Source organism: Rana temporaria, chromosome 13 (genome assembly GCF_905171775.1).
Source record: "Rana temporaria chromosome 13, aRanTem1.1, whole genome shotgun sequence".
Classification (NCBI taxonomy): Eukaryota; Metazoa; Chordata; class Amphibia; order Anura; family Ranidae; genus Rana; species Rana temporaria.
In genome coordinates this window covers 3,664,600-3,678,425 of record NC_053501.1, presented here as the reverse complement: position 1 = coordinate 3,678,425, position 13,826 = coordinate 3,664,600, and the positions used below count along the sequence as shown (strand labels likewise).

The following is a 13,826-nucleotide window of genomic DNA, read 5'->3' as shown; positions in this document are numbered from 1 at the left end:
ACTGGCAGCAATTGATGGGCACAGTACCAGAAATTTATGGGCACACTGGCAGCAATTGATGGGCACAGTAGCGGCATTTGATGGGCACACTGGCAGCAATTGATGGGTACAGTAGCTGCATTTGATGGGCACAGTGGCAGCAATTTATGGGCACAGTAACAGCATTTGATGGGCACACTGGCAGCAATTGATGGGCACAGAAGCGGCAATTGATGGGAACACTGGCAGCAATTGATGGGCACAGTAGCGCCAATTGATGGGCACGCTGGCAGCATTTGATGGGTACAGTAGCTGTGTTTGATGGGCACATTGGCAGCAATTGATGGGTACAGTAGCTGCGTTTGATGAACACACTGGCAGCAATTGATGGGCACAGTAGCGGCAATTGATGAACACACTGGCAGCAATTGATGGGCACAGTAGCTGCGTTTGATGGACACAGTGGCAGCAATTTATGAGTACAGTAGCGGCAATTGATGAACACACTGGCAGCAATTGATGGGCACAGTAGCTGCGTTTGATGGACACAGTGGCAGCAATTTATGAGTACAGTAGCGGCAATTGATGAACATACTGGCAGCAATTGATGGGCACAGTAGCTGCGTTTGATGGACACAGTGGCAGCTTTTTTTTTTTGCGCCCTCCCAAAAATATTGATCACCAGCCGCCACTGATAAAAAGGTTGTGAAATATACAAGTGAAATCGTGTAAAAATATTCATCTGTAGCACTTGTGATGACAGGGTGGATCATAATATGTCCTCAGGATCCTTTTACACAGTTCTTAAAAAATGATGAATATTCAAATAGAACGAATATTGCATAAAAAAAAAAGTCATCCTTACATACAGAGAAAAAAAATCAGTTAGATTGGAACACGTAGAATGAAATGTAACCTGAAATCAATATAAAAAAAAGGTAATGGTGGTCAGAAGGAACACTTGTCTATAATGTGGAGGGCGGAAAAACACAAGTGGCCCGTACGGGGATCGAACCCGCGACCTTGGCGTTATTAGCACCACGCTCTAACCAACTGAGCTAACCGGCCACGCTGATTGGTAGCTTGTTCCAGTAACTGAAGGTAAGATGAGATATATAGACTGCAATCACAGCCGAGAGATAAAGGGGCAGATCCACAAAAGAATTACGCCAGCGTATCTATGGATCCGCCGGCGTAATTTTAAAGTTCCCGCGTTGTATCTTTGTTTTGTATCCACAAAACAAGATACAACGTCATCTTGGGTCGATCCGACAGGCGTGCGTCTTAGTACGCCGTCGGATCTAAGATGCAATTTTTCAGCGGCCGCTAGGTGGCGTTTCCGCCGAATTCCGCGTCGAGTATGCAAATTAGCTAGTTACGGCAATCCACGAACGTACGTCCGGCCGGCGCATTTTTTTACGTTTGCGTTTGGCTTTTTCCGGCGCATAGTTAAAGCTGCTATATGGTGGCGTACTCAATGTTAAGTATGGCCGTCGTTCCCGCGTATAAATTTGAAATTTTTACGTCGTTTGCGTAAGTCGTTCGCGAATAGGGATTTGCGTAGAATGACGTCACCGTCGGAAGCATTGGCTTGTTCCGGGTTAATTTCGAGCATGCGCACTGGGATACCCCCACGGACGGCGCATGCGCAGTTAAAAAAAAACGTTTACGTCGGGTCATTTACATAAAACACGCCCCCATGACAGAGATTTGAATGCTGCTCCATTACGCCGCCAAAGATACACTACGCCGCCGTAACTTACACTGTATACAGGTAAATAATAACGGTGCGGAACTCACACTAGCTCTGGACGGGAACATGGTACATACCTCCCAACTTTCTGAGATGGGAATGAGGGACACCTATCAGCAAAAGTATGCAGGCATAGGACACACCCCTTGCCACGCCCCCTTAAAGGAGAATTGTACAAAAAAATAAGATTGGTTAAACCCACAAGTGCTTTTTTTTACCACGACTATTCCTTTATATTGGCTTTTGGAATTCACAAATGCAGCAATTTAGAAATCAGATGAAAGTTTAGTGCTGGGAAACACTTTTTGATAGATAAAAAGTGCATTTTATATACATCTGTATAGATCAGACCAAAATGAGGGACAAATGAGGAGGATGAGGGACAGAGGGACATTGCTCCAAATCAGGGACAGTCCCTCCAAATCAGGGACAGTTGGGAGGTATGATGGTAGGCCTCAGCCAAATTGATGGCAGGGAATACATTGCCACAACCTGTGCTGCGATCCTCTCTATCCAATCTGCCAATCAATGTCCTTTTCACGCCAGACACACACACGCGTCTCACGCAGGGGGCGGGAACTCCTCCCCTTCTGGTTCTTTTTGGTGCGTCGCTCTACGCACCTCTCTGTGGTACGTGCAGCCGACTTCTCCGCCAAATGACTTGACCTTAACCCCTTTTTTCTCGAACACAGTTACGCCTGTAGTGCTACGCCGCTGCCGCCAGAGGGATGAAAACACATGTCCCTCTATGGAGATGGTTCACATCTCCACGCTGAACGCCGGACGCCTGCCGCCTGAAAAAAGGTCCCGGACGGCTTTCGGCGTTCGGCTAGGAGATGGGAACCATCTCCATAGAGGGGGTCAATCTGGGGCACATCTAGGCGACAATACCGGCGTTTTGTCGCCGCAAATCGCGGTACAAAATGCCGCTATTTTGTCGCCGCGAATTTGTCTGCCTAGGTGTGAATGGAGCCTAAAGTTCAGACTCTCAATAAAGCGAAAATGACTTTCAATTTAAATTATTTTTTTAGGACCTCCACGAAGCTTCTCTTTAATTAACCACTTGACCTCCTGAAAATGTACCCACCCCTTCATGACCAGGCCATTTTTTGAATATAACTGTCACTGCTTTGAAAATTAAGAAACCCAGCTTTATCCATTGAACCTAATGTATATTATAATTCTAGGCAAGCACATTAAAATCCATTGCATTTTTCAGTATCTTCTACAGAACAAATGAAGAAAATCTGCATGTGCCCGGCTAGCTCAGTCGGTAGAGCATGAGACTCTTAATCTCAGGGTCGTGGGTTCGAGCCCCACGTTGGGCGATTACTTTTTTTTTTTTTTTCTTGGCATGTTTATTATTTTCCTTTCAAACCCCTATGATATCACACACGGCCGGTTCTCAGTGTCAATCTTCACATACAGCGCCATGGTGATTTATATTATGCCTCCTATACTGTACATTATGTTCTATTATCACCCGGGGAATACACAGCCAATGGCTGAGAGGTAAGTGGGCGGGGCTGGCGGCGGCGCTCTGACGTCCGTAGCACGTAGGCTCCGCCCTCTGGTCTCCTGGTGACAGGCGGTGGAGGCCTCAGTGTCAGAGTTGCCAGCGGTTGCCTAGGAGACGACGATAACAACATGGCAGCCTTGTGCTCTCCAGGACCGTGCCCGGGACCCTGAGGGAGAGGAGGGAGCGATGCCAGTGCCAGCCCCACCGGAACCAGCCAGCTGTGAGGAGAGGCTCCGTGTGGTGACACCATGAATAGTGAGTGGAGGAGGGGAGGCGGTGTGTGCCGCCATACAGAGGAGTCATTGTCATTATTTACCTGTATACAGGGTGTCATTATTTATGGATATAACTATATAGAGAGGGAGATAATATATACAGAGAGAGGGGGAGAATATATATACAGAGAGAGAATATATATATATACAGAGGAGGCATTGTTATTATTTACCTGTATACAGGGTGTCATTATTTATGTATATAACCCTATGGAGAGGGAGATAATATATACAGAGAGAGAGAATATATATACAGAGGAGGCATTGTCATTATTTACCTGTATACAGGGTGTCATTATTTATGGATATAACTATATAGAGAGGGAGATAATATATACAGAGAGAGAATATATATATATACAGAGGAGTCATTGTTATTATTTACCTGTATACAGGGTGTCATTATTTATGTATATAACTATATGGGGAGGGAGAGAGAATATATATAGAGAGAGAGGGGAGAATATATATACAGAGAGAGAGAGAATATAAATAGAGAGAGAGAATATATACACAGAGGAGTCATTGTCATTATTTACTTGTATACAGGGTGTCATTATTTGTGTATATAACTATATGGAGAGGGAAAGAGAATATAGAGAGAGAGTGAGAGAAATAATGAATATAATTAGAGAGAATATAAAGAGAGAGAGGATATAAATGAGATACAGAGGAGTCATTGTTATTATTTACCTGTATACAGGGTGTCATCATTTGTGTATATAACTCTATGGAGAGGGAGAGAATATAAATAGAGAGAGAGGGAGAATATACATATATACAGAGAGAGAGAGAGAGAGAGAGAGAGAGAGAGAGAGAGAGAGAGAGAGAGAATATATATATATACAGAGAGAGAGGGAGAGAGAATATAAATAGAGAGAGAGAATATATATACACAGGGAGAATATAAATGCCATACAGAGAGTCATTGTTATTATTAACCTGTATACAGGGTGTCATCATTTATGTATATAACTATATGGAGAGGGAGAGAATGTAAATAGAGAGAGAGGGAGAATATATATACAGAGCGAGAGAGAATATACACGCCATACAGAGGAGTCATTTACCTGTATACAGTGTGTCATCATTTATGGATATAACTATATGGAGAGGGAGATAATATAAATAGAGAGAGAGAGAGAATATACATGGAGAGAGAGAGAGAGAGAGAATATACATGGAGAGAGAGAGAGAGAGAGAGAATATACATGGAGAGAGAGAGAGAGAGAGGGAATATACAGAGAGAGGGAGAAAAGAGAGAGGGAGAAAGGAGAGAGGGAGAATAGAGAGAGAGAGAGAGAATTTAGAGAGAGGGAGAATATACAAATAGAGAGAGAGAGAAAATATACATAGAGAGAGGGAGAATATACAAGAGAATAGAGAGAGAGAATATACAAATAGAGAGAGAGAGAGAATATATAGAGAGAGAGAATATACGAGAAAATAGAGAGAGAGAGAGGGAGAATAGAGAGAGTGAGATAATAGAGAGAGGGAGAATATACAAATAGAGAGAGAGAGAGAGAGAGAGAGAGAGAGAGAGAGAAGAGAAGAGAGAGAGAGAATATACATAGAGAGAGAGAATATACGAGAGAATAGAGAGAGAGATAATAGAGAGAGAGAGAGAATATACAAATAGAGAGAGAGAGAGAGAGAGAGAGAGAGAGAGAAGAGAGAGAGAGAATATACATAGAGAGAGAGAATATACGAGAGAATAGAGAGAGAGATAATAGAGAGAGAGAGAGAATATACAAATAGAGAGAGAGAGAGAGAATATACATAGAGAGAGAATATACAAGATAATAGAGAGAGGGAGAATATAAAAATAGAGAGAGAGAATAGAGCGAGAGAATATACATAGAGAGAGGGAGAATATACAAGAGAATAGAGAGAGATGGAGAAGAGAGGGAGAATAGAGAGAGAGAGAAAGAGAGCGAGAATATACAGAGAGGGGGGGGGAGAGAATATACATAGAGAGAGGGAGAATATACGAGAGGATAGAGAGAGATGGAGAAGAGAGAGATAGAAAGAGAGAGAATATACAGAGAGGGTGGGGGGAGAGAGAGAATATACATAGAGAGAGGAGAGGGAAATATATATACACACACTCACCAGCCACTTTATTAGGCCCCCTTGCTAGTAGCGGATTGGACCCCCTTTCCCCTTCATTCTTGGTGGAATAGATACAACAAGGTGTTGGAAAAGTTCCTCAGAGATTTTGCTCCATAGAGACCTGATCTCCCACCACATCCCAGAGGTCCTCTATTGGATGATATGTGGTGAGATTGGAGGACAGGGACCTCATTGTCCAGTGGTGAGATGATTGGAGGACAGGGACCTCATCGTCCAGTGGTGAGATGATTGGAGGACAGGGACCTCATTGACCAGTGGTGAGATGATTGGAGGACAGGGACCTCATTGTCCAGTGGTGAGATGATTGGAGGACAGGGACCTCATTGTCCAGTGGTGAGAAGATTGGAGGACAGGGACCTCATTGTCCAGTGGTGAGATGATTGGAGGACAGGGACCTCATTGTCCAGTGGTGAGATGATTGGAGGACAGGGACCTCATTGTCCAGTGGTGAGATGATTGGAGGAGAGTGACCTCATTATCCAGTGGTGAGATGATTGGAGGACAGGGACCTCATTGTCCAGTGGTGAGATGATTGGAGGACAGGGACCTCATTGTTCAGTGGTGAGATGATTGGAGGACAGGGACCTCATCGTCCAGTGGTGAGATGATTGGAGTTCAGTGACATCATTGTCCAGTGGTGAGATGATTGGAGGGCAGGGACCTCATTGTCCAGTGGTGAGATGATTGGAGTTCAGTGACATCATTGTCCAGTGGTGAGATGATTGGAGGACAGGGACCTCATTGTCCAGTGGTGAGATGATTGGATCTTTGTGACATGGTGACATTATCCTGCTGGGAGGAGCCATCAGAAGATGGGGGGACACTGTAGTCATTAAGGGATGGACATGGTCCAGGGGGAGGGGCCAAGTCATACACTCTGTGTCTATAGACACCGAATATATGACACGGGAGCGTGCGTACAAGCTAACCCCCTTGGGAGAGAGCTTCCCAGAGGGGGCTAGCTATTGCAGGGAGCAGCCGCCGAGGGACCCCAGAAGAGGAGGATTGGGGCCACTCTGTGAAAAACGAAATGCACAGAGGAGGTAAGTATGACAAAAAAAAAAATTAAACCTTTACAGCCACTTTAAGTTTATAAAAAGGTCTTCACCATTACAGATCCACCCCAGTTAAAGGTATACGATGTCATGTTTCTCATTCAGGTTTTATCATTGGGTGACAATTGAGTGGGCAGACAACCAATGTACCGTTGGTGGGACAGGTCAGAAAAGCCTCCCCCATAGCTGCTGTGCCACGTCCTGTACAAGTGAGGCCGCATACACACGATCGGAATTTCCGACAACAAATGTCCGATGTGAGCTTGTTGTCGGAAATTCCGACCGTGTGTAGGCCCCATCAGACAGTTGCTGTCGGAATTTCCGACAACAAATGTTTGAGATCCGGTTCTCAATTCTTTCGACAACAAAAGTTCTTGTCGGAAATTCCGATCGTCTGTAGCCAATTCCGACGCACAAAAATCCTACGCATGCTCGGAATCATTGAACATTTTTCTCGGCTCGTCGTCGTGTTGTACGTCACCGCATTCTTCACATTCGGAATTTCTTACAACGTTTGTGTGACCGTGTGTATGCAACACAAGTTTAACCACTGAAGACCCGGACCTTTGGGCAGCTAAAGGACCCGGCCAGTTTTTGCGATTCGGCACTGCGTCGCTTTAACTGACAATTGCGCGGTCGTGCGACGTGGCTCCGAAAAACAAAATTGGCGTCCTTTTTTTTTCCCCCCACAAATAGAGCTTTGTTTTGGTGGTATTTGATCACCTCTGCGGTTTTTTATGTTTTGCGCTATAAACAAAAATAGAGCGACAATTTTGGAAAAAAAATCAATATTTTTTTACTTTTTGCTATAATAAATATCCCCAAAAAAGATATAAAAAAACATATTTCTTTCCTCAGTTTAGGCCGATACGTATTCTTCTACATATTTTTGGTAAAAAAAAATCGCAATAAGCGTTTATCGATTGGTTTGCGCAAAATTTATAGCGTTTACAAAATAGGGGATAGTTTTATAGCATTTTTATTAATATTTTTTTTTTTTTACTAGTAATGGCGACAATCAGCGATTTTTATCGTGACTGCGACATTACGGCGGACACATCGGACACTTTTGACACTATTTTGGGACCATTGTCATTTTTACAGCGATCAGTGCTATACAAATGCATTGGATTACTATAAAAATGCCAGTGGCAGGGAAGGTGTTAACACTAGGAGGCGGGAAGGGGTTAAGTATGTTCCCTGGGTGTGTTTTAACTGTAGGGGGGGGGCGGGGTGGACTGACATGGGGAAATGACTGATCTTCTGTTCATACATTGTACATGAGCGCTATAAAAATGCACTGGGTACTGTAAAAATTAAACTGGCAGTGAAGGGGTTAACCAGGAGGGGGCGCTGTAGGGGTTAAGTGTGCCCTAATGTGTGATTCTTACTGTGGGGGGGGCGTGGCTTGGCGTGTGACATCACTGATCGTCGTTCCCTATGACAGGGAACAGACGATCAGTGACAGGCTCACTAGGAAGCACAGGGAGAGGTTTGTTTACACTTACCTCTCCCCGTTCTTCCTCTCTGTGACCCGATCGCGGGTCAACGGTGGCGATCGGGTCCGCTGTTCCCGCGGGGACGGTCACAGAGAGGAGGGCCGGGTCGCGAGTGTGCAGCTGCCGGGGGGCTCGCGGCCCAGCCGTGCCATTTAGTCGACGTATATCGTCGTGCGGTGGTCCTCAAACGGTTAATAAATGAGGCTAGGACCTTGCGGATCCCAGGCTCCATCCCGGTTCAATACCCGAAAGGGAGGCGGGGAGAGGCGGGACTTTATATGAAGCACACGGAAGCAAATAATTGGATAAGAAAAAAGACAGCCTTTAATTGGTTTAAACAGTCATATACATTTAATTTTTCATTTTAATGCATTTTGCTATACAATGATATTTTTTTAGACCTTTCATTTAAACCAAATATTATACAATGAATTGATATTTCATATATTTACAAGTACAAGGAATAAGTGACACAGTTAATATCTGTACAGATCTGTGACCCACTGATAATATCTTGATAAAAATAAGAGGAGATGAGGTTTTGTTAAAAGAACATCCATGGGAAATTGGGTAAGTATAAACACATCTCCGTAGTTAGTAGCTCTACGCGTTTCGCGGCCTTAAAGCCACTCTTCAGGAGCAAAACCGTAGTGATCATCTATAGGCAAAGAGGGACAATCATATTAAAGAAATCTAAAGGTTATGAATTAATGTAAGGCAAAATGTTAAAATAGGAGGAACTAGAGGTTGACCGATATGGGTTTTTCTCTGGCCGATATTTAGAAATCTGGGCGGCCGATGGCCGATATATGATGCCGATATTTTAGGCCGATTTTTATTTTTATTTTTTGATGGCACTAATTGGCACTGGAAGATGGCACTAGCATAAGGCACTTATTGGCACTGGCAGGTTGCACTGGATGGCACTGAAAGATTGTTCTAGCAGATGGCACTGATTGGCAGGTGGCACTAATTGACACTGGCAGGTGGCACTGATTGGCAGATGGCACTGGTTGGCAGATGGCACGTGGCGCTGGCAGGTGGCACTTACAGGTGACACTGGCAAGTGGCACTGACTGGCAGGTGGCACTAATTGGCACTGGCAGGTGGCAATAGTTAGCACTGGTTGGCACCCCCCTCAGTACAGACCCCCTCTCCCTCCAGTATAGACCCCCCCCCCCGGCTACAGACACCAGAGAGCGGTGTGTGTCCCACGAGCGCGGGCCCCTCCTCCTCTGTGGGCGTAAACAGAGAGGAGGGCCGCCGCGCTGGGTGTACCAAGATGGCCGCGGCTCCAGAGCTAGGCCAAAGCCGTGGTCTTTCCTGATGCTGTGACCGCGGCGGCAATCCGCGGATTGCCGCCGCGGTCACAGCATCAGGAAAGGCCGCGGCTTCGGCCTAGCTCAGGATCCGTGGCACCGCTAGCGGGCATGTAAAATATCGGCCTAATTTGGATAAAAATCAGCCGACGCCGATTTCTCCAAAATGGCGAAATATCGGCCGATATATCGGTCGACCTCTAGGAGGAACCCCCTTTTTTTTTTTTTATTTTTTTTTTTTTTCATAAATTTTTTGCCTTTCATTTCTTTTTTACATTTACACACTGAATATGTTGTTTTACAAGGTGATCATTTACAATGCACAGCAGTTATTTATGATGTATAGTAATGACTATTTTTTTTTGTGTTTTTTTTATTCCAGAATATAAGACGATTAATAAAATCGGTGAAGGGACTTTTTCGGAAGTGGTCAAAGCCCAAAGTTTAAAAGATGGAAACTACTACGCGTGTAAGAAGATGAAGCAACTTTTCAAAAGGTACGCCGGCTTGGTGAATGATTGTCGTGTTCAGGGGGCGTGTCTAAATTCTATCTGGACCAAATACAGGAAGGCCCAGAAGTCTCGTATAGAGTAGAGCAGGGATATGGAATTAGCGGACCTCCAGCTGTTGTAAAACTACAAATCCCATCATGCCTCTGGGTGTCCTGCTTGTGGCTGTCGGAGTCTTGCTATGCCTCATGGGAATTGTAGTTCTGCAACAGCTGGAGGTCCGCTAATTGCCTATCCCTGGAGTAGAGTGACCAGGCATTTCCAGGGACAGTCTCTGATTTTAGAGGACTGTGCCCAGGAAAAAGAGTCCTTAAAGGGGTTGTAAAGGTTCCTTTTTTTTTTTTTTTTAAATAGGTTCCTTTAACCACTTAACCCCCGGACCATATTGCTGGTCAATGACCGGGCCGCTTTTTGCAATTTGGCACTGCGTAGATTTAAATGACAATTGCGCGGTCGTGCGACGTGGCTCCCAAACAAAATTGGCGTCCTTTTTTCCCCACAAATAGAGCTTTCTTTTGGTGGTATTTGATCACCTCTGCGGTTTTTATTTTTTGCGCTATAAACAAAAATAGAGCGCCAATTAAAAAAAAAAAAAAAGAATATTTTTTAATTTTTGCTGTAATAATAAATATCCCCAAAAATATATAAAAAAAGTTTTTCTTCCTCAGTTTAGGCCGATACGTATTCTTCTATTTTTTGTAAAAAAAATCGCAATAAGAGTTTGATTGGTTTGCGCAAAAGTTATAGCGTCTACAAAATAGGGCATAGTTTTATGACATTTTTAATAATATTTTTTTTTTTCTAGTAATGGTGGCGATCAGCGATTTTTATCGGTACTGCGACATTATGGCGGACACTTTTGACACATTTTTGGGACCATTGGCATTTTTATAGCGATCAGTGCTATAAAAATGCATTGATTACTATAAACATGCCACTGTCAGGGAAGGGGTTAACACTAGGGGGCGAGTAAGGGGTTAATTATGTTCCCTGGGTGTGTTCTAACTGAAGGGGAGGTGGGACTGACTTGGGGAAATGACTGATCGCTGTTCATACATTGTCTAAACAGACGGTCAGGCATTTCTCCCCCCTGACAGGACCGGGAGCTGTGTGTTTACACACACAGCTCCCGGTTCTCGCTCTGTAACGAGCGATCGCGGGTGCCCGGCGGTGATAGCGCCCGCCGGACACGCGCGTTGGGAGCAGGAGCCCCTATTGGCTGATTCGCGAGATGACGTATAGCTACGTGATCTCGCACAGTCGAGTCGACCTGCTGCCGTATAACTGCGGCGGCTGGTCGGCAAGCAGTTAAGCTAGTGCAATGTTGGTTCACTTACTTTTTCCTTCAATTTCCCTTCTAAGGGCCCTTTCACATGTACGGATCCCGTTAGGATCTGTACCTTTCTCATCCGCTTGCTCAGCGGGAATCGCTCCGTTGATCCCCGCTGAGCCGGCAGATGACAGGGCGGTCCCTGCACACTGGGTCGCTTTGCAGGCGCTATAACGCTAAAAATAGCGCCTGCAAAGCAAAAGAATGATGATTTGTACATGTAGGAGAGAAGTGCCAGAATAGGCCCGGTATGGAGGTGGTGTAAAAGCCCGGTATTAAAGGGGTTAAATTGGTACTTTTATTTTTTTATTCATTTATTTATCTTTTTATTATTATTATAATTACATTTTTAGCATTTAAAAAAAAATTATTTAAAAAGAAGATGCAGCAAAAATCCCATTAATGACAATCTGTTATTATTTATTTCATATCTCAAGCACAGAGCAAGTGAATAATTTGAGAGAAATCCAAGCGCTGAGGAGGCTGAGCCCGCACCCCAATATCCTGGCTTTACATGAAGTGCTCTTGTACGTATCCCTATTTTTCTGTGAAATCATTTCTATATATTTTTTATTTATTGATTCTTGTTGCAAAGCACGTGTATTTTCCATCACATTTGGATCTAAATGGCAGACGATCCTCTTTCACAGTTTGTAGATATGAGTTCTGAGTCACGGTTAATCTTTGTGGATTACTCTGGATGCTTTTCTGTGTTCCAGTGACAGGAAATCGGGATGCCTGGCTCTGATTTGTGAATTGATGGACATGAATATCTATGAGATGATAAGAGGTAAATGAATCCTGACATTGGATGTCTTATCACGTTGTCCTTCAGCAAAGCTCGGGCGCTGGGATTTATGGAAATTCGGCTTTATGTGTTATATTTCTGATGTATTTACTTAGATGTAAACAATGGAAGACCGAGTCTGCTGGTGCTCAAAATTTTTGGGGGGGCGCAAACAAAGAAAAAAAAAAAAAAAAAACAATTGCAGCCTCGCTGTGCCCATCAATTGCCGCCACTGTGCCCATCAAACGCAGCCACTGTGCCATAAAATTGTCGCCACTGTGCCATGCCATCAAACGCAGGCACTGTGCCATGCCATCAAACGCAGCCACTGTGCCATGCCATGAAATGCAGCCACTGTGCCCATTAATTGTCGCCACTGTGCCATGCCATCAAATGCAGCCACTGTGCCCATCAATTGTCGCCACTGTGCCATGCCATCAATTGTCGCCACTGTGCCCATCAATTGTCGCCACTGTGCCCATCAAACGCAGCCACTGTGCCCATCAATTGTCGCCACTGTGCCATAAAATTGTCGCCACTGTGCCATGCCATCAAACGCAGGCACTGTGCCATGCCATCAAATGCAGCCACTGTGCCCATCAATTGTCGCCACTGTGCCATGCCATCAAACGCAGCCACTGTGCCATGCCATGAAATGCAGCCACTGTGCCCATCAATTGTCACCACTGTGCCATGCCATCAAACGCAGCCACTGTGCCCATTAATTGTCACCACTGTGCCATGCCATGAAATGCAGCCACTGTGCCCATCAATTGTCGCCACTGTGCCCATCAATTGTTGCCACTGTGCCCATTTTACGGGACTATGCACACTAGCTCATAATGTCTTTGTCTTGCAGGGGTTTTTTTTTTTTCATTATTTTTTTAAGAGGGTTTACTTCCTCTTTAAGATCGAAAACCTTCTGTGTGCAGCAGCCCCCCTAATGCCGCGTACAGACGATCGGACATTCCGACAACAAAACCGTGGATTTTTTTCTGATGGAATGTTGGCTCAAACTTGCGTTGCATACACACGGTCGCACAAATGTTATCGGAAATTCCGAACCCCAAGGACACAGTCACGTACGACGGCACTATTAAAGGGAAATTCAATACCAGTCGTGTTAGTAGAAGTTTGGTGAGAGAAGATTCGCGCTTTTCAGTCCGTTACAGCGTGACGAATGTGCGATCTCCATTACGAACGCTAGTTTTACCAGACAGAACGCTTCCGTCTCGTACTTGATTCAGAGCACGCGTGGAATTTTGTGCGTCGGGAATTGTCCACACACGATGGGAATTTACGAGAACGGATTTTGTTGTCGGATAATTTAAGAACTAGCTCTCAAATTTTTGTTGTCCGATGGAACCTACACACAGTCTGAATTTCCAAAGACAAGCTCCCATCGAACATTTGTTGTCGGAAATTCCTAGCGTGTGTATGCGGCATAAGTGTCAACCTTGCACCTGAACGGTTGAATGGAAAACGCGCCGGACTCTGCACACGCCCCGCATCTATGTGACCCGAGCCTAAGTATAGATTGTTTGGTTGCTCTGAGTTTCTGTGCTTTACACATTCCCATTACACACCCCAACATTTCTATCCTGAATAAAGCGGCACAGAGTGAACAAAGCTTTGCATATGTCGATCCACGTTCCCTTCTGTTGCTAT

General features: G+C 44.6%; 1 protein-coding gene and 2 non-coding genes across 3 annotated transcripts in view; 2 read left to right on the top strand and 1 right to left on the bottom strand.

Moving 5' to 3' along the window:
* Positions 1-973: 973 nt before the first annotated feature.
* Positions 974-1,047, bottom strand: TRNAI-AAU. The gene has a single exon. It is a non-coding gene; the product is annotated as a tRNA-Ile (tRNA).
* Positions 1,048-2,987: 1,940 nt separating this feature from the next.
* Positions 2,988-3,060, top strand: TRNAK-CUU. Its single transcript has one exon. It is a non-coding gene; the product is annotated as a tRNA-Lys (tRNA).
* Positions 3,061-3,291: 231 nt separating this feature from the next.
* MOK (MOK protein kinase) overlaps positions 3,292-13,826 on the top strand; it is a 31,860-nt gene continuing 21,325 nt past the window's right edge. Inside the window, exons 1-4 of the mRNA XM_040333040.1 lie at positions 3,292-3,506; positions 9,915-10,029; positions 11,809-11,898; positions 12,091-12,161. Coding sequence (XP_040188974.1) covers positions 3,500-3,506; positions 9,915-10,029; positions 11,809-11,898; positions 12,091-12,161 — 283 coding nt within the window. The 5' untranslated portion in view covers positions 3,292-3,499. The remainder of the gene's footprint in view (positions 3,507-9,914; positions 10,030-11,808; positions 11,899-12,090; positions 12,162-13,826) is intronic.